Source organism: Mchenga conophoros, linkage group LG12, assembly GCF_057382185.1.
Source record: "Mchenga conophoros isolate Kocher_MC1m ecotype Shallow Benthic linkage group LG12, M_conophoros_male_GT1.1, whole genome shotgun sequence".
NCBI classification, from domain to species: Eukaryota; Metazoa; Chordata; class Actinopteri; order Cichliformes; family Cichlidae; genus Mchenga; species Mchenga conophoros.
The window spans coordinates 22,874,397-22,898,316 of NC_140537.1; the positions used below are offsets into that span (position 1 = coordinate 22,874,397).

Sequence of the window (23,920 nt, forward strand, 5' to 3'; positions counted from 1 at the left end):
ATAATATTTTATTGTTTAATTTGTAATTATTTTTTATATGTATTAGTATTTTTAATATACCTACATTTATTATTTAAATTTTATTTAACATGATATGACACGTTAATCTTTCGTTAATCAACCTCTTACCGGTGATGCCTTCCTAGGCACTTCGTAAAACACAAATTCTTAGATCTTAAAGTAGCCTAGACTACCAGTCTGTCAGTATTTATTACTTGACAGCAGTCAAAAGTAATAATTTGTGTGTTTTTAAGTTGATATTAGAAAATACTTAAAAAACTTTAGGGGGATTTGTTGTCTATTAATTTATTTATGTGAAACTAAATATGATTTGTTTTTACAGCAGTCAGGGGAGGTACTTGAACGTTTCAATCCTAGGCAGCAGGCAGAGCACACAGACTGAGCTGTCTGTGTGGCAATGATGGATACAAGCTAATCGTCCAACGTTACAAAACGTCTACAAAAGCTGTTGGAATATATTACGAGGTGTCACTCCATATATCGCCTCACAAATTTGGCTCTGATTTCTGACAGGCAGACATATCCGGTAAGTAGGTTCGGCTGCTAGTTTTAGCTAAGCGACCTAAAAACGGTAACAGCAACTGTGAAGGAGCAGCGCTGCTAACAATGTTAGCGTTAGCTTGCAACGTTGAGTTCCTTCGCTTCTTCTTTTAGCATTGGCCCAAATTTAAAAACAGATAAATGTGGCCATTTCTTTACACGTTTATGTAGCTTTGTCACACATTTAATAAACAATATACATAAAAAAATTCGAAGTTAGTATTCCTGCTTTCTGTTGACCTGAATTTGTCTAATCAATTATACGAAGGACCCCTTTTTCTCGAGTTCCGTATTATCGCAACCGTCACGATACTGGTGGCTATGATTTATACTGCCAAACACAGCACAGGTATACCCTGGCTCCAGACCTGTGCTTTGATTTAGTAGTAGCCGTCAGATTTTTCTAACGTGATGTTAAATTGAAGGTTTGCTGGTCGTTAGTTTTGTTACATGTTAAACAGTTCTTTGCGCCTTTGCAATCCTTGGGTCATTTGTTTGACGAAGGAGAAACACGGAAAGCAGGAATCCGCATATTATTTACGTCGACAGTATGTATTACAAACTAGACAATACGGCACTTCGTCGGTGATGTGTAATGCTGCTCTTTAGTGTGTAGTTGTTGCATTTTAGCTCCCGTTGGTCCTTGGGAATGTCCTTCTAGCTTGTTTTTTCCCCCTCCCAATTAAAAACATTTTAACTGAGTCACCACTTTTGAGGACATCTTTTTGCTGTTTGTGGTGCTGGGTATGTTTCAGTGTGACACCGTACAGGTGTGTAATATTTGTAAACATAACACCAAAGCTGTGCATGTGTTGTTTCCAATAGAATCACTAAACATACTGTTGTCTGTATGTATGTGCAAATAACATTTCCTGTGTAAGCTTTTTGTGTTTTTGCTGACAAAAAAGCTGCAACAAGCGACAGCGAGCTTTTTTTTTTTTTTTTTTTTTTTATATGTCTGCAACCAACTTGCAAAACCACCACCTTTTTGCCAGAAATGCACAGAAAATATGTATTTAAAAGATGCAGTTAGAAAATAAAGTGTGGGGAAGTGTGCTAACCGTGGCTGTGCTTTGTGTGTTTTCAGTTGGTAGACAGCAATGGGTGGGCTGGGGAACGGGCGTCGTGGAGTAAGGTCACCGCCTCTTATGATTGCCGCTCTGATCGCCTGTATCTTGGTTCTGGGCTTTAACTACTGGGTGTCCAGCTCCCGCAACCTGGAGCTTGAGGTGGGTTAAAAAATATTCAAACTCTTCCTCATTTCTTATTTCTTTTGCGTGCTTACATGTTTGTTTGTTTTTACATCTTTCTTTAATAGTCCTTACTTTGATGTTGTGTTGCATGTGTTTTATTTTACCAATATAAATGTGCCAAGAACTGTTCTCGCTTACCGACTTAAAAGAAAATATAAATACTATCATAATTTGGAGGCCTTTGTGACCTTGTAATGATTGCACCAATTATAAATTTATTCTTTTTTTCTTTCACAATCACTATTCACACATAACTTTGAACTTTGAGTGTCTCCTTTCTTGTAAAATGCCTAGAAGTTAGGCAAGGTTTATACTACCTTGCCCTACCTCACCCCAAAAACGACAGATGGGGAAATATTGTTTGCTTGTTTGCGTTTCCACACAATTACCAGGAAGCTATGCAACACATGCAATTTATACAGTATATATACATTTCTTGCTGTATTTCCTTTTCCGTAAAATACCCATAATTTATGCAGTGCTTAAATTTACTTAACCTCCTAAGACCCGAACTCTTCCACAGTATGCATTTCTAATTTCTCTTTGATATTTGAGCATATCTGTCCTAGGAGGTTAAAATGTAATTATTTCGTCTTCCCTGTAAAATACCTGAAGTTAGGCAATACTAATAACTTCACTGCTGCATTACCTAAAATTACTTACAAATTGCTTAAAATTACTTACATAGCCTCCTGACTACCAGCAATGCAAATTTGTCCTCTGTATAGCACCTTTCTAAACCTGAATATCTCCCATGCACTGCATACTACAGAATTGCCTCCTTTTGGTATCTACAGAGTACATTTAGGGCTTTCCAATGATACCAAATGTGAAGGGGTGGAGCTTTGGGAACTTTAGTTTTTTCATTAAGGAACATGGCAGCCACCGCTGCAAGCACATTTTATGGGAAGAAGAAAAGTAAGTGCATAAAACTTCTTATTGAGCAATTTTTAGCTATAAATGTTGTTAACATATTTTAAATAAGTCTCTTAATAACACATTAAAACATAGTATGCTTAATTCTAACTTCATTTTAGTATAGTATTGAAGTGTTTAAAAAATGTCCTCCATAGTGGACATTTGTAGTCATTTCCTCCATTTTGTTCTGTTTTTTAAATGACCAGAAAAGGAGTCCTTTTTAGAAGCAGAAAGAAATTTATTGCAGTTTGATGAGGGAAACCCAGATCTTGAGTTGTCTGATGAAGAAGATCATAGGGAATAAGCCCTTGAAGAAGAAAGAAGGAGGAGCATCAGGGATGGTACTCAGACCTGAACTTGCTGTCATTAAGTGGTTGGACAGTTGTCATGGCATCCTCTGCCTATGGCAATCAACCTCAGGACAGATGCACAAGATGGTCTAAGAAAAACAAAAGGTTTGTCCATGTGCCAAGTCCACTGCCAATTTCTGAGTACACTACCAATATAGGTGACGTGGACCTTGTTGCCGAATGTTGAGTTTCTACAGGATGGTCTCTCGCACTCAGAAATTGACAGTATGTGCAGTTTTCTACTTTTTGATCTGGCAATCACCAACTCGTGGCTTCAGTATAGCAGTGACTTGCAGTTTTGGGGGAAGAAACCACTACAGTTCCTTGAGTTCAAACTTCTCCTTGGTGAAGAGTTGAAGCAAATGTTTGCCATCAAAGTTCATTTTTACATGTTTGGCCTTCCAATGTCCTCTGCAGTGGACATGTGATATCTAAAAAATGTAAACTTTTTTTTCCCAAAAAATTATTTCAGTCTTCTAATTACCTTACAAACATTGGGGGATTTAAATTTTTTTTTGATTGGACAACATTTTTTTTCCTGGTAGTCAGGAGGATAGTACCCGGCATTTCATCTCCGACAAAGTTATCCCCGAGAGAAGTAAAGCAAGTGTGTAAGTCCATCTCTGAATGTTTTTAAAGAATTCCTGCGTTAAGCTTAACGAGCGACTGCCTCTCGCTCTCCGGCTGCTACTTCAATCATGAAACTGCTTAATGATCAGCTGATCGGCTTTTCTGTCATGAGTCCGTGTCTCTTGTTTGCTTTTGGCCCACTTTGCACCAGAAAGAGGAAACCAGCGGCTGAACAACAGCAGCACGTTTAAGCTTGATCAGCTGTTGTTAGAATTTATTTAATATTACTTTCTACACCAGGATCCTTTTCTACGCAGCTGACGGCTGTAACTGTGCAGGGGCGGATCTAGCAAAGTTTAGCCAGGGGGGCCGATAGGGCATTAACAGGGAAAAGGGGGCACAAAGACATACTTTTCTTTCTTATTCTCATTTAAAATGTCGAGCTTTTAATTATTTAATATTTATCTGAATCTTACACCCAAAGTTTTAATCTGATGTAAAATGTATAGAAGTCCATTATTGTATATAGTAACTGTTAAGTCTAATATACCCTAGTATATACCCTAGTAATTGCAGTCTGCAATTTTGTTGAAGAAAGATGTTGAATCTATTTAATATTTCTTGAAAAATAATTGATTTCTGTGTATTTTTTTTTCACACTGCATCAAATTAAGGTTGATTACGTTGATTAAGCATCATGAGGTGGAGTGTGAGGGGTGGTTCCCTATTTTTTATTTATTTATTTTTGTTGTTGCTGGGAGTTGGAACCCTATTAGTTAGGTTGCTTAATATTTATGCTAAGTACTCTTTAAAATACCAGAATAGGGAGGATGGTGTAGGTTTAAGTTTATTAGATTGATCAGTATTGCTGAACTATGAAATATTTTTTTTTGCATACAGGTATAACAGAATAGCTTTAGTGTAGTTGTTGTTTTAAACTTGAGTATGAACTTATACAAAATGCAGCAAGATATTTAAAAAACAGTTTTGTTGATTAAAAAAACACTATATCGGATTCATATCGGTATCGGCAGATATCCAAATTTATGATAAATTTTCTTCAATTGTGGATAATGGCTCTCACCGTGTTTCAATTAGATGTGGCTTTGTAACACTTTTCAGATTGATAGATGTCAGTGACTTTGTATTTCATCCGTTAAGAGTTTTTGAGTTTTCTTTAGATTGCGACATGATGTGTTGCTTCTTGAGATATTTTAGCCTACTTCGCTTTGTCAGATAGGTTCTATTTAACTGATTTCTTAATTCAACAGGTCTGACAGTGAATAGTGAATAGTAACATTGAATCAGTATTCCAAAAAATGTGGTTAATCTCAGTTAATTGATCATTTTAAATCTGCATCTTTTTCAAATTTTAATATTTGATGATCTGAAGTATGTAAGGGTGACAAATAATTAGGGTTTTTTTTTCAGTCCAGTTTTTATTGTTGTTTAATATATTGCATTAAATGGCAAGACATTTCTGTCAAATAAGGTAAGAAAGACTCCTTTTTTTTTTTTAGCTTAATTGACACAGGAAATAAGGTAAAACATGCATGTATAACTATATATATCTATATGCATAGTTAACCCTTAAAGACTCATTCTGAACCAGGACGTTTCTGTCATTTTGTTCTCTTCATATGGATGTTATCATGACCCATGACAAATTCTAAATAAGTGGTCTATATAAAAAGCAGTAACGTGATACTGATCTTGCTGCATGTGACACAGACTAAACTGTATGAGCTGGAGGGCCAGGTGCGACGTGGAGCAGACGAGATGAAGAAGAAGAAGGAGTTCGAACAGGTGATCGAGAAACAAAAGGATCAGATCAGCAACATACAAAGTCTCTATAAGAGCAAGCTGGAGGGAGCTGAGATCTCCTGCAGCCAACACAAGGTGCACACAAACAAAACTGGTGACAATAAAACCTTTATGTGCACAAACGCCACCTCAGAGGCGCTGTCTATCAGCTCTTGTCACAAGGGAATCCTTGGGCCAATGAACACACTTTTCTGATTTACTCACTGTTGCGATTCACACCACATAAACATTTTATCAGGGAAAAATTTCATATGAACAATAAATAAGTGTGATAAGTGAGTATTGACATGCGTTGTGTGTTTGTGTTTAGGCCACACTGCAGCAGAACATTTCCTCCAGTGTAAAAACCATACAGGAACTCAAAGGTAACATAATGTTTAGCTTCTGCCCCTTTATTTGATTAAAGTGTTGCGTTGACTTAACAACCATCACATGGCCGCTACAAAACTGTGAAGTTAATTTCATGTATGTGTATGTGTGTCTTTGTGTGTACTGTAGGTCAGCTGAGTTGGCTGAATGATGCTCTGGGGAAACTTGAGAAAGAGCTGCAGAGTTGCCAAGGCAACATCAACACACTTAATAACAAACTTATGTATGACATGTAAGAAAATGATTCATTATTATTATTATTTTTTTTATTTATTTTTTTAGTACACACTTATATTTGTATGCATCTGTTTGTAAAGAAAGTATGATCACTGCACATGCCAGTATAATATGCTACTGTTTACTGTCTGTGTTGTGTATGTAGGACCCAGTGTAACGCCCAGGTGCTGTCCCAGAAAGAGCTGTGCAATGAGAGAGTGGCTGCCGCTAAACTTGAAGCTGAGAAGAAAATGCAGAAGCTCATCCATACACCTGTCTCCTCACAGGTGGGTTTGGCTTTCCTGTTAAGCAGCGAAGCATGTGAAAGGATGCAAAGTCACTAGTCTTTCGACATGATTGAGACTTGGGCAGAGGGGTGGACCTGATTCTTTTCCTTTTTTTTTTTTTTTTTTTTTTTTTTTTTGTCACCAACCCCGTTATGTTAATCAGGACAAGGTAAAATCTTAATGTCTTAAAACACTTTCCTACCATACGTGATTATCGTCACTACTGTTTTTACATTTTACCATTTTACTGTTTTTACATGCAAATGGGGAAATTTGAGTTCCTTTTGCTCGTGTTTGTTTGCGCATCTAGGCAAAAAAATAAAAAACCCTCTAATTCTGCATGGCAAGAGCTATGGAGCTGTGACACAGAATTGTATATTAATTTCTTAGCAGGAAAATGTTGGAGCAGTGGAAATCAACAAGTCAGTCAAGGCCCTGTCTGATGGAATTCCAGCAACTGCTTCAAGCCAAACACCAAGTTTCTCTCAACCCAAAGACAATAAAGTCCATGAACTACTGACAAATGAAATAATGGTGGATATAAGTAAGACAAAAAACATAAATGGTCTGCTTAACTGAAATATACACTTGTACATATTGTGTGTCTAAGCATAGTTGGTGGACAACCTCACATTGCACTTGCTTTTTGTTATTTTCTTTCTAGTTCCCAGCGCTCCAGTGGAGCAGCCTACATCAAAGGATCTCTCCAAAGCAGGGCCAGAGTCCGTTCCCGCAACTGCTGCATTGAAACAGGAAGACAAACAGCCACAAGAAGGAGCTGACAATGCAGATGAGGTGGAAGGAGAGACTGGTAAACTTTTGGAGAATAATCTGATTGAAGACAAAGAGAATGAGGCGATGGATGCTCATGAAGAAGATCCTCAGACAGAAGGTAAATAATTTGGATAGTCACACAGATTTAATGTATTAGCAGCTGTGTTTTGCTGCCTGGCAATCACACGTCCTGTTGTTTAGTGGAAAGACTTTACCACAGGGCCCAAACCAGTACTAACTGAGCACTTCCTCTTACTGTTTTTAAAATTTGAGAAAACTCTTCAGTTTAGTGAACAGAACCTCTTTGTTATGTAAGAGCGTTTTTATTAGAGGTAATTTTCTTTAAAACTTCTTCCTACTTCTTCCTACAATATTGGTGCTGATCGCTCCACAAAAGCTGCTGTACATGTGCACATGTATGAAAGCAAGTGTTATATTATAGTTTTTCATTTTCTAATTATGGTTTTATTATTTCATTTTGAATTTTAATTTTAGTTAGCATCCAGAGTTGATTTTCTTATTTCAGTTTAGTTTTTAACTGTTTGAAAATGCTTAGTTTCTGTGTTAGCTTTAATATTTTATTTATTAGTCTTTGGAGGGAATATGTTAGAGACAAGATTCAGGAAAATCAGTCCATTTAAATGTTTTTCAAACATGTTTTTTGTTATTTGAGTTAACTATAATGTTTTTTCACATCTAGTTTTTGTTTTTAAGATTAGTTTTAGTTAACGATAATAATTTCTTTTGCTAATATATTTATAACTTGGAGTGTGTGTGAGAAAACTCGCCAGCATGTTTTACCAACAACCTCATTGACTGAGTAGCAAGAGATTATCTATCTATAGATTTTAGGCTATTCTTATAGACTTTTCAGCAAAAACAATGCACTTGTTTTATATGGTTATATTTTGACATCTTTTATACCTTTTTTAATGTATTTCATTCTATCTGTGATTTGTTCTTTCAGAAGCAGACCCTGGAATGGAAGGGATGCTGATTGGTCGAGGAAAGGCTGATGAAACTCAAGCTGGTCAGAAACTTCAGGAACCAGAAGAGTACGACGCAGATGAACAAGTCGTGGGTGGAGAAGATTTAGAAAAACCACAGGAGAACAAACAGGATGAAAATATAGGTATGTGTTTTAAATAAGCATTTAGAGAGTGAGCGCATTCTGGTCTCGACAGGCTTTATGTCAGTAGGAAGGATGATTCTGAATGCCAGAGATAACCACTGTCCTTCAATCAAACTTTATCGTATAGCCCTTGGCAGTCCTAGTATAAATTTTTATGCAAAGTAAAATGTCATATGGCAATATAATCACTATAGCTATGTTTATGTTCTCTAGCAAGCACAACAACAGAACAAGCACAGGCAATAGCTGCAGGGTTCGTACGGGTGCTTGAAATCCTTGAAAATGCTTGAATTTTAATGTTGTCTTTTCAAGGTTTGAAAAGTGCTTGAATTTCAGATGTGGTGCTTAAAAGTGCTTGAAAGTGTAGCTGTATTTCATTCACCTCAAACAACTATCTGATTGAATAGTTTTCCTTTCAGATAGAGAAATAAAATGAGTCGCAAAATGTCAAAGCAAAATTTCCCCGCCTGGCTGCCTTGTGTCTGTTTCAACGTGTGACCCCCGCCCCTCCCTCGGCCAGTCGGGGATGAGTGCGCTAACATACCTGTAGGTTGCTGTTGTAATGAGTGTTGTCGGAAAACGACAATGGTGGAGTTTGCGCTCTCCAATTGCTTGATAGGTGAGTGCTAGTAAATAATTTTCCAGTACGCTTACGTTACACACGCTATTTTTTTTAAAATTGTGATTATTATTTTGCTATCAAACTCGAAATGCACTGAGTGTGATGCAGTATGGCAGCGCTATTATGGAATATGCTGTGAACTTAGCTAACATTACTTAGCAGTGATATGAGTTAATTTACTCAAGTGAAAGGTTTAAACATTAGCCTGATACATAACTAGCCAACTTAGGCTTTCTGATTAACCCTCTGGGGTCGACGGACCCAGAGTCTCCATTTCAACTTGGGTTGAACGTGCGGACTTCAAACTGTATACCAGTTGTTAAATTGTGTTGATAGGCCACGTAAAACCAGTGTTTGTTTTTTTTCTGAATAAAACAGTGGCGTTTACTCCGGGAAGAAACGGTAAAAACTATTTTCTAAGGAGAGCGCTAGCAAACACGCTTTGCCTGTGAATGGAAAAAGAAAAAACACTCCATCCCTATTGGTGGAAAAATGTACCATGTCGACCAATCAAAAAATTATATGGCAACATGTGGCATCTGGTTGTTTGGGAAGAGGGGGAAGTTTTAGGAGTGACCGGTGAGAGAGAGAGCGAGTGAGCGAAAGAGAGAGAGAGTTTTGATACGTGAGAGATTTTTGACGTTTGCCGTGTTTAGAGTCTCAAGTTAGTGTATTGTCTTGTGTAGTTAGCAGTGTTGGTCAAGTTACTTGAAAAAAGTAATCAGTAACTAATTACTGATTACTTCCCCAAAAAAGTAATTCCGTTACTTTACTGATTACTTATTTTCAAAAGTAATTAATTACTTAGTTAGTTACTTTTTAAAAACACGATTTACAACCTGAATAGGTGATAAAGCGATAGATCTTCCAGCCCAATTCTACTTTTTCTACATAATCCATCATACAAAATGTAATCAAATGGAAACGTCTCTTTTTAAAACTTGTTTTATTAGTTTTAATCTTTTAACTTTATGCATCAAGCAAAAATTTGATTATATGCAACATTCTCTGACTGGAAGAAATTTGTTTAATATTTAAACCTATTTTCTGCACATTCCAGCACATAAAATAATTTTTTTGTGTGTTTACACTCAGTCTTTCAAATAGATGCAAGTAAAACACAGCAGAAAATAAATAAAATCAAAGACTAGCGGTCTTTTGGCTCTATTTTCACCTGTAAAGCAGGAGTGGGGCAGGCGGAGGTTTACCCTGGTGCAGGTGTGCCGCAGCGGTCAGTGGAAGAATCCGCGAGTTTCTGAGTTTTCCCATTACGTTGCGCACTCGGTGCTTGCTTGGAAGTTTAGGGGGTTTTTTCGCTGTAAAAATAAGTTTTCTTCCCACGCACAACGGACGCTAATGTTTTTGTCACTTTTTATGGACTCAAACTCAAAGTAAGGTCAGTACTTCCACGCTTTAAACGCTGCATGCTCATACTCACTCCTGCACTCGATATATGATCCATTGTTGATCTGCACACAGCTGTTGTCACGAACGTCGTGCTCGCTTACGTCACTGTCATGAGACATTCTCGCAAAAAAAAATCACGGTTTTAGTAACGCAGTAACGCACCGTTCCTACGGGAAAGTAACGGTAATCTAATTACCGTTTTTGCGATAGTAATCCCTTACTTTACTCGTTACTTGAAAAAAGTAATCGGATTACAGTAACGCGTTACCAGTAACGCGTTACTGCCCATCTCTGGTAGTTAGTGTGTAGTGTAGTCGTGTTTTGTTTTGTGTGTCAGTTCTACTAGTGAATGTCACAGTTGCTGCAAAAAAGCCACCAAAGGCATATTGCAGTGTAAACGCTGAGTGACACACCTGCTGTCAGACCTGCAGGTTTATCCCTGTGCTGTTCTCATCTGTGTTATAGTGGACACAAACTATTTTTTGGAGTTGCATAAATCATTTTTGTGCCTTCTTATCTGATGCAGAACAGCTGATTCTTCTGTAAAGTAGTTTTAAGTAGTTATATAAAAAAACTGAGCCTTGGCTGCATTTTTAGGTAAATAGTACCATATAACTTTGTTGTTTGCAAAACTGACAATTTATTTAAAAATGTACAATTTCTATTTGCATTTGAATTTCTGAAAATGATTCGTTAAATATGCTTGTGGTTTTTACAGTCAAAAATATCACTTTCTACTCGTATTTTAAATTTTGTCTGAATTTAGATAAATTGTTGTATGTTGAAATGAGAAAATAACAGATTAAAAACTCTTTATCTTGCCAAAGGTGAAATATAGTCAAAAACGGCCAATTATTCCCTGGACCCCAGAGGGTTAAAGGCTAAAAGCAAAGTTGTCACCAAGTACTGTTTATATTTGTGTGTATTGCTGCAGCTTTTTTGAGTATTAACTTGGTGCCTTTGGGTGAAATAATGGTAATATGAGGGACTGATCCATATGGTCACAAAGACTAGCCACTTGTTTCTGTGCTACCAAAGTTCCCCGGCTTTCATTCAAAATGTGTTTCTGGTCAGCACCTGCACATTAAACTACTTAAACATTATGAATGGCTTCAAGCTCACACTGAGGCCTGTGGGGCACAATCAGCCACTGAGACAGTACACACCCATTGAATGTGTATTTGTATATGAATATTTCATACTTTAAGGCTGCCTGTTTATTTAAGGGAGATGAACAAAATACATTGGAATTGTACGTGATAATATGACGGATGATAAATTCAATAGATTTTAAGTAGATACTTGTAAATTTTCTTATAGTCTTATATGTTGAATTGAACTATGTGATCTATTCAAAGCCTCCCAGTGAGTGCTGTTCTCCATGCCTGTCTGACTGTACATGATGGTATTAGCACAAACACTTTAAAGGTGATCATTTAGGACTTCAGCAATAATACAGACAGCAATGTAGTTAGCAATAAAACAGTTTCATTGGGAATTAACTTAAAAAACAAACAACAAACAAACATCTCCTATTTCTTGTCACACAGGAAAGAAGCATCCATCCATCCATCCATGAGCGCTTTTTTTCTCCAGGGGTATTTTTTTTTTTTTTTTAACTGTTTTCAAACTTAACTTAAAATTTCAGTGTTTCCTAGTTGTGGACTATTGGTTAGTCCAGCCGATTAAGAAATTAATTGTCACAAACATCCCTAATATTATATAACAGACAACAGAAAACAAGACAGTTTTTTTTCTACGCAATAGAGCTATAATAAGTTTTTTTTTAAATTATCCTACTTTTTATAAAAGAGAACATTTATTAAAGAATATGTATTTAATTAAAAAACTCTGTTCATCTAAAGCAGGGGTCAGCAACCTTTAAGACCCAAAGAGCCGAAGATCCATAATTGGCCTATCTGGGCTTGAAAGTCTCGATAAATGCACGGCGTTTCGCCGGGTACACTGGCTTCCGCGAGTGTGATGCTTATTTTGAGCAATGAAAAAATAACAAAATATAATTTTATTTGTATATTGCAAAATCACAATAATCTTCTAATTTAGAACTACAAGTAAAAAAAAAAATTAACATAAATAAAATACACTTGAGCTAAATACTAATTTATTTTCCCAAACCGCGCGGAGCTGCACTATAAGGACTAAAGAACCACACGCGGCTCCGGAGCCGCAGGTTGCCGACCCCTGATCTAAAGGGTATAACAAAAAGGGGGAGCTTCCTGCTCGAAAATGAAATGTCCCCATGTCCCCACTGGGCGATCGTGGCTCAAGAGTTGGGAGTTCGCCTTGTAACCGGAAGGTTGCCGATTCGAGCCCCGGTTGGACAGTCTCAGTCGTTGTGTCCTTGGGCAAGACACTTCACCCGTTGCCTACTGGTGGTGGTCAGAGGGCCCGGTGGCGCCAGTATCCGGCAGCCTCGCCTCTGTCAGTGTGCCCCAGGGTGGCTGTAGCTACAATGTAGCTTGCCATCACCAGTGTGTGAATGTGTGCATGAATGGGTGGATGACTGAACGTGTAAAGCGCTTTGGGGTTCTTAGGGACTAGTAAAGCGCTATACAAATACAGGCCATTTACCATTTTTCTGGGCGTGGGTGCTTAACTAGTTAAAAAGAACAAAAAAAACCAAACAAACATCTGTCTCCTATTTTTTTTTATGTCACACAGGAAAGAAGCTTCAGTATCTGATGAGACGACATTAATTTGTTGGTGTTTGTGGTGTTTTGTGCAGTTTTCTGGTTTTTCTGGGTTGTTGTTTATTTACAGTGGAGATGAATATCTCTAACAAGTTGATTTGTTCACATTTGCACATCTTAATTTTTAAGAGGAATGTGTTTTTTGAGTTTGTACACTATATGCATGTAAGGCAACAGTTTCCTTTTTCACTATTTTTGTGTGCTGCATTTTCCTCTTTTAACAAAAGGGGAACAAAAGACATTTAAGTCGAGACCTAAGAGGATTTGTTAAAATTTTTACAAGGTCTTACTGAGGTGATGCAAAGTGAAACATGCTTTCTTCTTTTTTGGTAATGTGCTGGAAAAGCTTGAAAATTGACCTTGAATGTGCTTAAAAAGTGCTTGAATTTGACCCTGAAAAATGTGTATGAACCCTGTAGCTGATTGTCAGCCTTCCCTGGTGATTTAGTAACTAATAAGGAAGCTACTTCAGCAACTAAAGCACACTACGTTGCCAAATATGTAAAAAAACAAAAACAAAAAAAAAAAAACCCAAAAAACTGGAAACACTACACACTGTTTCTTCATTTGAGGCAAAATGCACTTTTGAGTACTACCAAGAAGGAGAAGTAGCAGCTGGTCATGTGGAAGAGCAAAGACTGGATGTGCTCATACACGGGGAAAGAAGGCCTGTAAGCAACTTGCTAAAAAAGCCTGAGTAAAGATACAACATTCCAGTTAGAAAATATTTTCCTTTTTTATACAATACTGCGCTGCTACTGAAGAGTTAAAACGCTTTAGTTATTCTCAGACAGAAGTATTATGCAGTTATTTTTTACTTTATATTTCTGGAGAAAATACGACTTCTGAAGTGTCACTGGATATAACACTCCATGTCAAGCTGCAGGCATCAAAGCGTTGTTCAGTATTTTTATTTTATTCGTGTATTTATTTTGTCATTAGACATTTTTTTTCAATATCATGATCTAACTTTGAGGCCATATTGGCCGGTAATAGTGATCATTACAAAAATAAATGTACGTTGTCATTTTAGAAAGTTCTTGTTTCTTTTTAATAACCATGTTGTACTTGTTGGTAGACAAGGTCATGGAGGATGAACTGGCTGACTACAATGGAGATGATGAGAATGAAGGGGAGCCTGAAGCAGACAAACAAGCTGAGCTAGCTCAAATCTAAGGTATACACTCAGACTCACACACTGTTGTCTTGCTCCGTGGCATTCACATACTCTATTCTTCAGGTCGTGATGAAAAAAACACTGACTCAACATGATATGCAGTGTAATTGCTGAAATAATGTCGTATCAAGCACACGTTTTTGTTCAGAGAGCAATCTGAATTTGATTTTCTTCATGCTTACTTAATTTTATGAGTTTAACGACTATTTAGCATCCACCCATTCTGCATTACTCCACTGCAAATTACAAAGATGAGCCATCTGGAGTTATTGATCTGGCCTTCCTTAAGGGTTTTAACCTAATGATGGACTCCTTCACTTGCTTCAGCATCTGTATGAATCTCATATTTAGAGTTAAAGTTGAACAGTTACCATATCCAAGTTCAACACTTAGAATAAACTCATATTTGCTTAATTATTTGTGGAATAACAAGGAAACTGGCGTCACCAGGCCCTGAAGCTGTTGATCAGCCAATCATCCAGTTGCTTTTCAGCCTTTAAAAATGGGAGATGATGTACTCCTTGAATTAAAGCTAAAGGTCTGCATATTAACTTCTTGGCAAAACTGTACATGTCAAAAAGTTCAGCAAGTGAGAGACTAATAATTATTTTGAAAGACAACCCCCTGCATCCCGACTGAGCTCAGCAGAATCAGGAAAGCAGCCAGCAACAAAGAAGAGAAAATATGATACAGTTCTATGTAAATATCCTGTGGTGATGAGTGTGGGAGATGGCCAGGCTGGAGCCAGGCCCAGTCATTTTACTGCAGAAACAAAACCATGAATAAACATAAAAAGGAAAAGCTACACTTGGGAACTAAAGTCTGATACAGCAGCATGTAGTAATAAATCAGTAAATAAGTACCAAGATGAAAATGAAAAGCTCAGTACATCATGCATACTGAAGTACAGACAGTTAAGGAAACAGTTGGCACATTCGTTCACTGATGCATCTTTTTCTGATGCATCTTTTTCTGAATGTATTTTTGTTGCAGGGCACAGCTTGAGAAGGATGCCGGATATCAGATTGGGGAAACAGGATCTGCTTTACATCCACAATGCTGTAAAGGTTCAAGCAGCTCGGGGGAAAATAAACATCAAATAGAATTCACTGTATGAAAAACTGGTTAAAAGTAGCTTCCTGGATGACTTTCTTTAATCTTTTAATTTGATATTTTCTTATCATCTACTATTTAACTCATGTCTCAAGACTGTCGACTTGGAAAAACTGAATACCTGGAATTCAAGCATTGTAATGACGTGTTGACTTTCACTGTTTGTCTAGTTTTCAGTGGTTTTAAGGTTTGAAAAGCTGCAACAAGTTTAAAGATCTGAGTAATTTCTGTCACAGAATTGCTCCATCTGGCCGCCGCTCTACAAGATTCAACAGCACGTTGAACAAAGCCTTAACTCACTCATAGAAATGATTTTGACTTTCGGGTCAGAGGTCAAGATATGCTAATAATTATGTTAGTTCTAAAGCGCCATTATCAAACTGTTCAGAGCTGCATTTTCAATCACAGCGTGTCAAACATGTGAGTTTTAAATTATAATGAAATGGAATTGCTGGAAAATGCTGACACGTAGTACGTTCTTTACCTGATCATAGGTTAACATTTTGACTGTCTTTGGTCTGCGGGGCTAAATGGACTGTGCATTATGTCTATAAGTGGAAGGGGGGGGTCTGACAATTGCTGTTACATTATGAAGGGCATTTCCATGGAGCGGGGATGGCACCTCAAGCTTTATTTCTCCTGCACTAATTTGGAAGCAGTTAGGCAAATGTCAAGTAATATTAGCTAGATGTCAGGTGTAATTATATCCAGATTATTTTCTGCCTTTTGTTGTATGCAGGTTTGTCTGCGCTCTGCTCTCTATAGAAAAATTGACTAAAGAGCTGCAATTATAGACAGTGTTAGAAGTGTAATCACTGTAATTTTCATAACACCGTGGTTATCATTGCAAGTATCCTGACGCGTGCAGTGCAAATTTCTCTTCCTAGGCTACTTTTCATTTGCCAATTTGAATTTTTTTCTTTCTTTGGGTGGTTAAAGTACAATAGGTTTCTAACGCAGTGACATTCATCTGCCTGGTGTGACGATGGGTTTGACTGCTGGTGTTATTCAGCCCACAGAAACTTCTATTTTCAGTTCAAGCACCTAAAATATCCTGTACCATTGTTTTGTTCTGTTGATTTTAAAGCACACGATCTGCCTTTTGGTAGAAAGTGTGCAGCCGCCAAATTAATGTGGTCTTCACGTTACACGTAACTGCATTAGCTTCAGTGCAGAAGCACAGACTGACTATATGTGGAGGAATGTATGAGCTGTAGTTGTTTCTCAAGCTCTGAAGCACACACAGGTAAACTAAAAGCTTCTCGGATACAACATTGTTTAGGTATCATAGATGGAGTTTGTCTACTGTATAATTTTCCATCTAAAATCAGTTACATCATTTCTTGAAATGACTGAAATATTTAAAAAAAAAAAGTGTCATTATGAAATTCTTGACCTAATCAGGTTGCAGAGCTTGGGAAGCAACTGTTCATTTCAAATTCTAGATCAAATAGCTTTGATCCTTTTAGCAACACGGACTAAGAGATGATAGTCGATAGGCAGCAGCACTATCTCATGCTTGAACATAAGTCAACATCACTCCTGCAGCAGCACTCCTCAAAACTAATCAATGCAATTTTGCTGCCTTGTTGTCTCCCTTTTGGCCCATCTGCAGGGAACTTGCGTTACAGATTTTTATTTTTATTTTTTTGATTGTGTTATTTTATTTATGTTTTTTATTGTTTGTTTCAGCGTCTAACTTTGCAATCCTTGATAACTACTGCATTGTTTTCAGGAAGTTTTGTTTACTGAACTCAAAAGTATGTGTAGCCTGAGAGAATGTTTTATGATTTTTATTAATTAGATTAACTTTTATTAAAATTTGATTTGTTGGAATTTGCATTTTATTTTATTCTGCTGAACAAATTTGTGAAAGATTTTTAAAAAAATCATTGCCTTTATTGACAATAAAAATGTTTTTATTTCCTCTATCGATACATTTTCATGAGGGAGTAATATGTCACAAAGCTCAAATCATATGAAAGTTTACAAATCCTTCAGTAAAAATGATCAGCTCTTTACAGGCTTCCATTTTCCCTGTTTCATTCAAAAGTGCTCTAATCACACCACTGCTCAACAAAAAAGAACTAATTATAAACCTATTTCTAATCTTTCTTTCCTCAGCAAAATATTTGAAAAAATGTTCATAAAAAATTGAATGAATATCTTTAGATAAGTACCAGTCAGGTTTCAGAACTAATCACAGCTCTTATTTAAAGCTTGAAGATCGAGAATGACTCACTTTTAGTTATTTAGTTGTAACTCTTCTCAGCTTCACTGCTGCCTTTAACACTGCTCATCAAAATATTTTAAGTCAAAGGCATCATGATTGAGTTTAACAAGCCAGGTTCTCAAATTGTAAGACTGACGTTTATGTGCTTCAATTAGTAGTTTTAGACTTGCAGAAATAAAACTTTAGGCAGGGGTACCTCAAGCTGCTGTCCTTGGTCCACTGCTCTTTAGCCTTTACATAACATTTACAAAGGTTGGTTTATACATTTAGAGAGTGGGGCAAAAAAGTATTTAGTCAGCCACCGATTGTGCAAGTTCCCCCACTTAAAATGATGACAGAGGTCAGTAATTTGTACCAGAGGTACACTTCAACTGTGAGAGACAGAATGTGAAAAAAAAAAAAAATCCATGAATTCACATGGTAGGATTTGTAAAGAATTTATTCGTAAATCAGGGTGGAAAATAAGTATTTGGTCACCTCAAACAAGGAAAATCTCTGGCTCTCACAGACCTGTAACGTCTTCTGTAAGAAGCTTTTCTGTCCCCCACTCGTTACCTGTATGAATGGCACCTGTTTGAACTCATCATCTGTATAAAAGACACCTGTCCACAGCCTCAAACAGTCAGACTCCAAACTCCGCCATGGCCAAGACCAAAGAGCTTTCGAAGGACACCAGGAAAAGTATTGTAGACCTGCACCAGACTGGGAAGAGTGAATCTACAATAGGCAAGCAGCTTGGTGTGAAAAAATCAACTGTGGGAGCAATCATCAGAAAATGGAAGACATGCAAGACTACTGATAATCTCCCACGATCTGGGGCTCCACGCAAGATCTCATCCCGTGGGGTCAAAATGATCATGAGAACGGTGAGCAAAGATCCCAGAACCACACGGGGGGACCTGGTGAATGACCTGCAGAGAGCTGGGACCAAAGTAACAAAGGTCACCATCAGTAACACACTACAACGGCAGGGAATCAAATCCCGCAGTGCCAGACGTGTACCGCTGCTGAAGCCAGTGCATGTCCAGGCCCGTCTGAAGTTTGCCAGAGAGCACATGGATGATACAGCAGAGGATTGGGAGAATGTCATGTGGTCAGATGAAACCAAAGTAGAACTTTTTGGCATAAACTCAACTCGTCGTGTTTGGAGAAAGAAGAATACTGAGTTGCATCCCAAGAACACCATACCTACTGTGAAGCATGGGGGTGGAAACATCATGCTATGGGGCTGTTTTTCTGCCAAGGGGACAGGACGACTGATCCGTGTTAAGGACAGAATGAATGGGGCCATGTATCGTGAGATTTTGAGCCAAAACCTCCTTCCATCAGTGAGAACTCTGAAGAAGAAACGAGGCTGGGTCTTCCAACATGACAATGATCCAAAACACACCGCCCGGGCAACAAAGGAGTGGCTCCGTAAGAAGCATTTGAAAGTCCTGGAGTGGCCTAGCCAGTCTCCAGACCTCAACCCCATAGAAAATCTGTGGCGGGAGTTGAAAGTCCGTGTTGCTCGGCGACAGCCCCAAAACATCACTGCTCTCGAGAAGATCTGCATGGAGGAATGGGCCAAAATACCAGCTACTGTGTGTGCAAACCTGGTAAAGACCTATAGTAAACGTTTGACCTCTGTTATTGCCAACAAAGGTTATGTTACAAAGTATTGAGTTGTATTTTTGTTATTGACCAAATACCTATTTTCCACCCTGATTTACGAATAAATTCTTTACAAATCCTACCATGTGGATTCATGGATTTTTTTTTTTTTTCACATTCTGTCTCTCACAGTTGAAGTGTACCTCTGGTGCAAATTACTGACCTCTGTCATCATTTTAAGTGGGGGAACTTGCACAATCGGTAGCTGACTAAATACTTTTTTGCCCCACTGTACCATGAAGGTTGGTGGAGTGACCACATCCCAAACAATCTTGCACTCGCTCAATAAACCTAAAAATGTATTGATTTCTTCTTCTATTGATATTGATTTCGTAACCCCTGCCCCCACCTGTGCATGGGGACAGTACGCTGTACTGTAAAAGTGTAAGTTGAGGATAACTGGATGACTGGCGCTTTGAATTTGTATGGCGTATCCACAAATTTAATTATTATGCATATACCGTAATATGGTATATTTTCATTCTTGGTGGTTGGACTTTTTTTTTTTTTTTTTTTTTTTTTTTAACTTTGTAAACTTTTGCTGTACCCGTAGCTGAGGGCATGTACGGTTACATGAAACCCAACTGTGGGTGTGTTACGCCCTCTAGTGGTGTAATTGTGCATTGGAATGCCGTGCTGAATGCTTATAATAATAATAATAATAATAATAATAATAATGGATTGGATTTATATAGCGCTTTTCAAGGCACCCAAAGCGCTTTATAACAGGTCAGCTCTCTGACCCATGAGGTTGTGTTCTGTTAACATTTAAAGAAAGCACTCACTAAAGTCTTTTCCCATTTACCGGTACTATAAACAAACAAACCAAAAAGAATTCTCAACGTCTCACAGAATTTCAACTCCTATCTTTTTCAGCTTATCTCTTTAGAGATCACCACAAGGGAATTATCTGCCTCCAGCTCATCCTATCCATAACATCTTCTTCCTTTGCACCAATCTTCTGCATGTCCTTCTTGACTACATCCATGAATTTCCTCTGTGGTCTTCAGTTTTTCCAAGTGCCTAGCAGCTCCATCATTAACATGATTCATCCACTATCCCTCCTCCACACATGTCCAAACCTTGCCTCTCTAACTTTGTCTCTAAAACGTTTGACCCGAGCTGTTCCTCTGATGTACTTAATTAACAGAACAACATGTTAGTAATTAGGGTTGATAAACTATTATTAGCCTAAATAAATTACAGAAATAAATAATCTGATACTTTTGTCTTTGTACGTGTGACAGAGTAGGCTGTATGAGCTGACCAGTTGAGCAGTAGTAGAGTAAATGAAATATAGGAGTTTCAGCTGGAGCCTCATAGAAGGTCCCTACAAGAGACAGCTGAGGTGAGCTGAGCACACCTGCAGCCAACACAAGGTGCACACAAACACAGTGAGTGAGAAAAAACAGGTGAACTAAAACTGTGTCAGCTGCAGCCACAAGGACGATTGGGCACAGGACATGTCTGACTTCCTCGCTCTATTGGTTCACATTAAACAACCACATGATCAGATCAAATTTCAACATAAAGTGTAAAGTAGGTGTGAATCTTGATATCGGGTGTGTCTCTGTATCTTGGGCAGCACTGCAGCACAACGCTTTCTGTAGTTCAAACATTACACAGAGCTCAACAGAAACTGTTAATGTTTAACCTCTTCATTTGTTTGAAATATTGCAGTAGTTTAACAGCTTTCAGAGCTGTGTGTGTGTGTGTTCAAGTGACTCTTTCAGTCATTGATCAGTGGTCTTTGATCAGTGGTTATTGATAAATGGCCATGACAATTTGCATGTCAATGATCAAGAAACTGACCTCACAGCCCATTGTTTGTCAGTGGTGCTAATTTCAGTCATTATGCAAATGTACTCTAAACCTGCAACCCTGAATAAAACAATTATATCAAAATATATGGGATGTATGGATGTTTTTAACTGTGAAGCATTAAAGTTATTCCGGTGGTCTTAAATTAAAAAGATGAAATTTGATGTGATAGCAGGTGCCCTTTAAGAAGTTTTCCAAAATTATAACTCTCCAAAATGGTCACAGGTCCAGCTGGTATGCAAAACCCCGCTACCCTGTATTTTAGTACACTCCTTCCCATTTCTCCTATCTTCTTAACTCCCACCTAACAGTACATGTAACTGCCATGTTAGGCATCTCACACCACTTGGCTCATGCTATAAAAAAGACGCAGGATCAGACCTGAAGTGACCCACATCCAGAGGGACCAGGATGATGCTTTCCTTTGTCTTTGTTTTTGCGCTGGTAACTCAAGAATATGAAGGAAAACAACTCGTTTTCCTTCATATTCTTGTCTACGTTCACGCTTTTGTTGAGTCACTTCACCAATGAGAGGGAATGGTGTTTAAAGCTAGTGTGTCATCAGGAGCACGAAGTGAAGGTGAAGTGAAAATCAAAGATAAAACAGAGTTACTAAATTTTTAAGCTGCTCAGTAATATTGTTGTTATTATATTATGTGCTCAAATAAGCTTATCTCTCCTTTTTCTATTCTTTTCTTTTTTTTTTGCAGGATGGTCAAAGTGAAGATTGGCTTAAATAACCAAGTACCATTTTTGAAACAAATTAAAGTTTTTTTAAAACAATTTTTTAGGATCCCCCCAAAATCTTGAACGGGACATTGATCCTAAACAACAGTTTACCTTCAAAGAAGGTGATCAACCCCATGATATTATGCTGATAAAACTGAATAGGGTTTGTGAGCACAACTCCAGATTTTAGTATGCTCTAGAATAGCCCCAACATACCAGATGATTGAGACTATGCTGTAGAATTTGGGTTTAACTGTCATTTCTTTCTGTTTTCCATAAAAAAAAGTTTCACATTTCAGCCACACTCCCACTTCATAGAGCACATAGTGTGATATCAAGCTGACCCATTGTTAAATGAGCACTGACAAATCTGTAGAACAAGGCACCTTCATTTATGTGAACTAAGTAAAACTCAAGATCATAGTATGTGCTAGAATTCTGTTTTGTCGGATCACGTTCAGTTTTGATGATACACTTGCAGAGACATTGTTTCAGCAACCTTAGTGTGTAGGGTCTTGACATTTATTTCCATCCAGATTTACACTGATTTTTCTCCCAGTTGTGTATCTCGATAGTGAGTCTGTGTGTTTTCACACAAAGCACATCCCAAGATTCTCAGTGAGGTTAACGCCTGGGTCATGTGCTCCCTTAACTGCTCATTTACAATTCAGTTAAGGGCAGTCAAACACTTCACTGTCCAGTCTTAAATAATTTTTACTATGAGCCTAAACAAAAGTGGTAAATAATCCAATACTTATGTCTTTGTACATGTCACAGAGTAGGCTGTATGAGCCGACCAGCTGCAGAGTAAAAGAGATAAAATAGTTTCAGCTGCAGCCACAAGGAAGATTGGGGGCACAGGATGTGTCTGACTTCCTCGCTCTAGTGTCTTACATCATACAACCACATTATCAGGTCAAAATTTAATATAACTGTGAGGGTTAATATTGGCTGTGTTTTTTGTATCTGCAGAAAACTGACTAGATTGCTGTTAACAATGTAACACTGTCAAAAGTGTTCATTAAAAACTGTTTACTACATACTCAAGTAAAGTACAGATACCTGAACGGTCTACTTAAGTACTGTAACAAAATATTTTTACTTCATTACTTCCCACCTTTCGCTGTAAAGCAAGTAAATCTGGTGATGATTTGTTGGCTAAAACACTTCAGCCATTCTAAATCTTTCTGAAAGTGACGAGGGCACAGGTGACGTGAGAGGAGGTGGAGAAGGAAAGTTAATGCTGCCACCTCTGACACACTGAGCCACAGATTCACACACTTCTCACACTCAGTCACACATCCATTAATTTTCTCATGTAGGCTGAAACAACAAACAAATTCATCACTCATAACAAAGTTATTGAGAACATCAGGGGGGCAGAGAGAAATAATTACAGCTCTGCGATGGTGTAAACATAAAATCACACAGCTGCTCAGAGCCGACCTCATGATGCCCAGTAAAAGATCTGAGGTTATTATGTCCGTGCGATATCAAACTGTAATCTAGTAAAAGAAATACACTGTATATGTATGCAGTGCATATTACTGTTGTAACATTAACAATAGGTGAATTCATCATTCCATACACAATAATGTGAGGACTGTGCCGCTAATGTTATTTCATAAATATGAACCCATCTCTTGAGTGCATTTTCTGTAATTTCTCTGGTTACAATTTGTTGCTCTTGTGCCACAATAAGAGGAAAATGATAGAGGTTCATGTATTATGTTGTGTTTCATGTTCAATGAAATCCAGTTTACATTTGAAAACGCTACACAGAATAGTTTGTAGGAAAGAGTAAGTCAGTGTCGATGAATACAGTGAAATCCCAAAAATGGTGTAAAAGAAAAGTAATTATTAAAATACTCAAAAAACAAAGTACTGCAAAAATGAAAACAGAAATTAAAAAAATAATAAATAACTTATTTTTATAAAAAGGTGCTTTTAACACTTTAAATCAAAAAAAAATTCAGACATCCAAGCAACGTCCCTGATATATGGTATGTACATTTATATATGAATTCCTCACTTGCCCTTTTGGTGGTCTTTATCCTTCAAGCTCGGGTCCTCAACCAGAGGCCTGGGAGTTAAAAGATCCTACACAGTATTTCAGCTGTTCCTAGGCCTGCTATTACCAGTTTTCTTTTACCTTGAATAGTGGTTCTGATGCTCACAGTCCTCAGCCTCCTTCCTTCTG

The 23,920-nt window shown here is 37.7% G+C and overlaps 1 protein-coding gene across 3 annotated transcripts; it reads left to right on the forward strand.

Annotated features, from left to right (window-relative positions):
• Nucleotides 1-360: 360 nt before the first annotated feature.
• golm1 (golgi membrane protein 1) lies at nt 361-17,303 on the forward strand. Of its 3 annotated transcripts, none has more exons than XM_085294592.1 (11): nt 361-547; nt 1,649-1,790; nt 5,384-5,551; nt 5,787-5,841; nt 5,975-6,077; nt 6,228-6,348; nt 6,739-6,892; nt 7,013-7,240; nt 8,090-8,254; nt 14,073-14,171; nt 15,165-17,303. In XM_085294592.1, exons 2-10 carry the CDS (start codon nt 1,662-1,664, stop codon nt 14,168-14,170), a joined length of 1,221 nt encoding a protein of 406 aa, XP_085150718.1. In that variant the 5' UTR covers nt 361-547; nt 1,649-1,661; the 3' UTR covers nt 14,171; nt 15,165-17,303. The 3 variants fall into 3 exon arrangements, with proteins under 3 accessions (XP_085150718.1, XP_085150719.1, XP_085150720.1); XM_085294593.1 differs by having other exon boundaries at nt 6,742-6,892; XM_085294594.1 differs by having other exon boundaries at nt 5,384-5,458.
• Nucleotides 17,304-23,920: the final 6,617 nt, after the last annotated feature.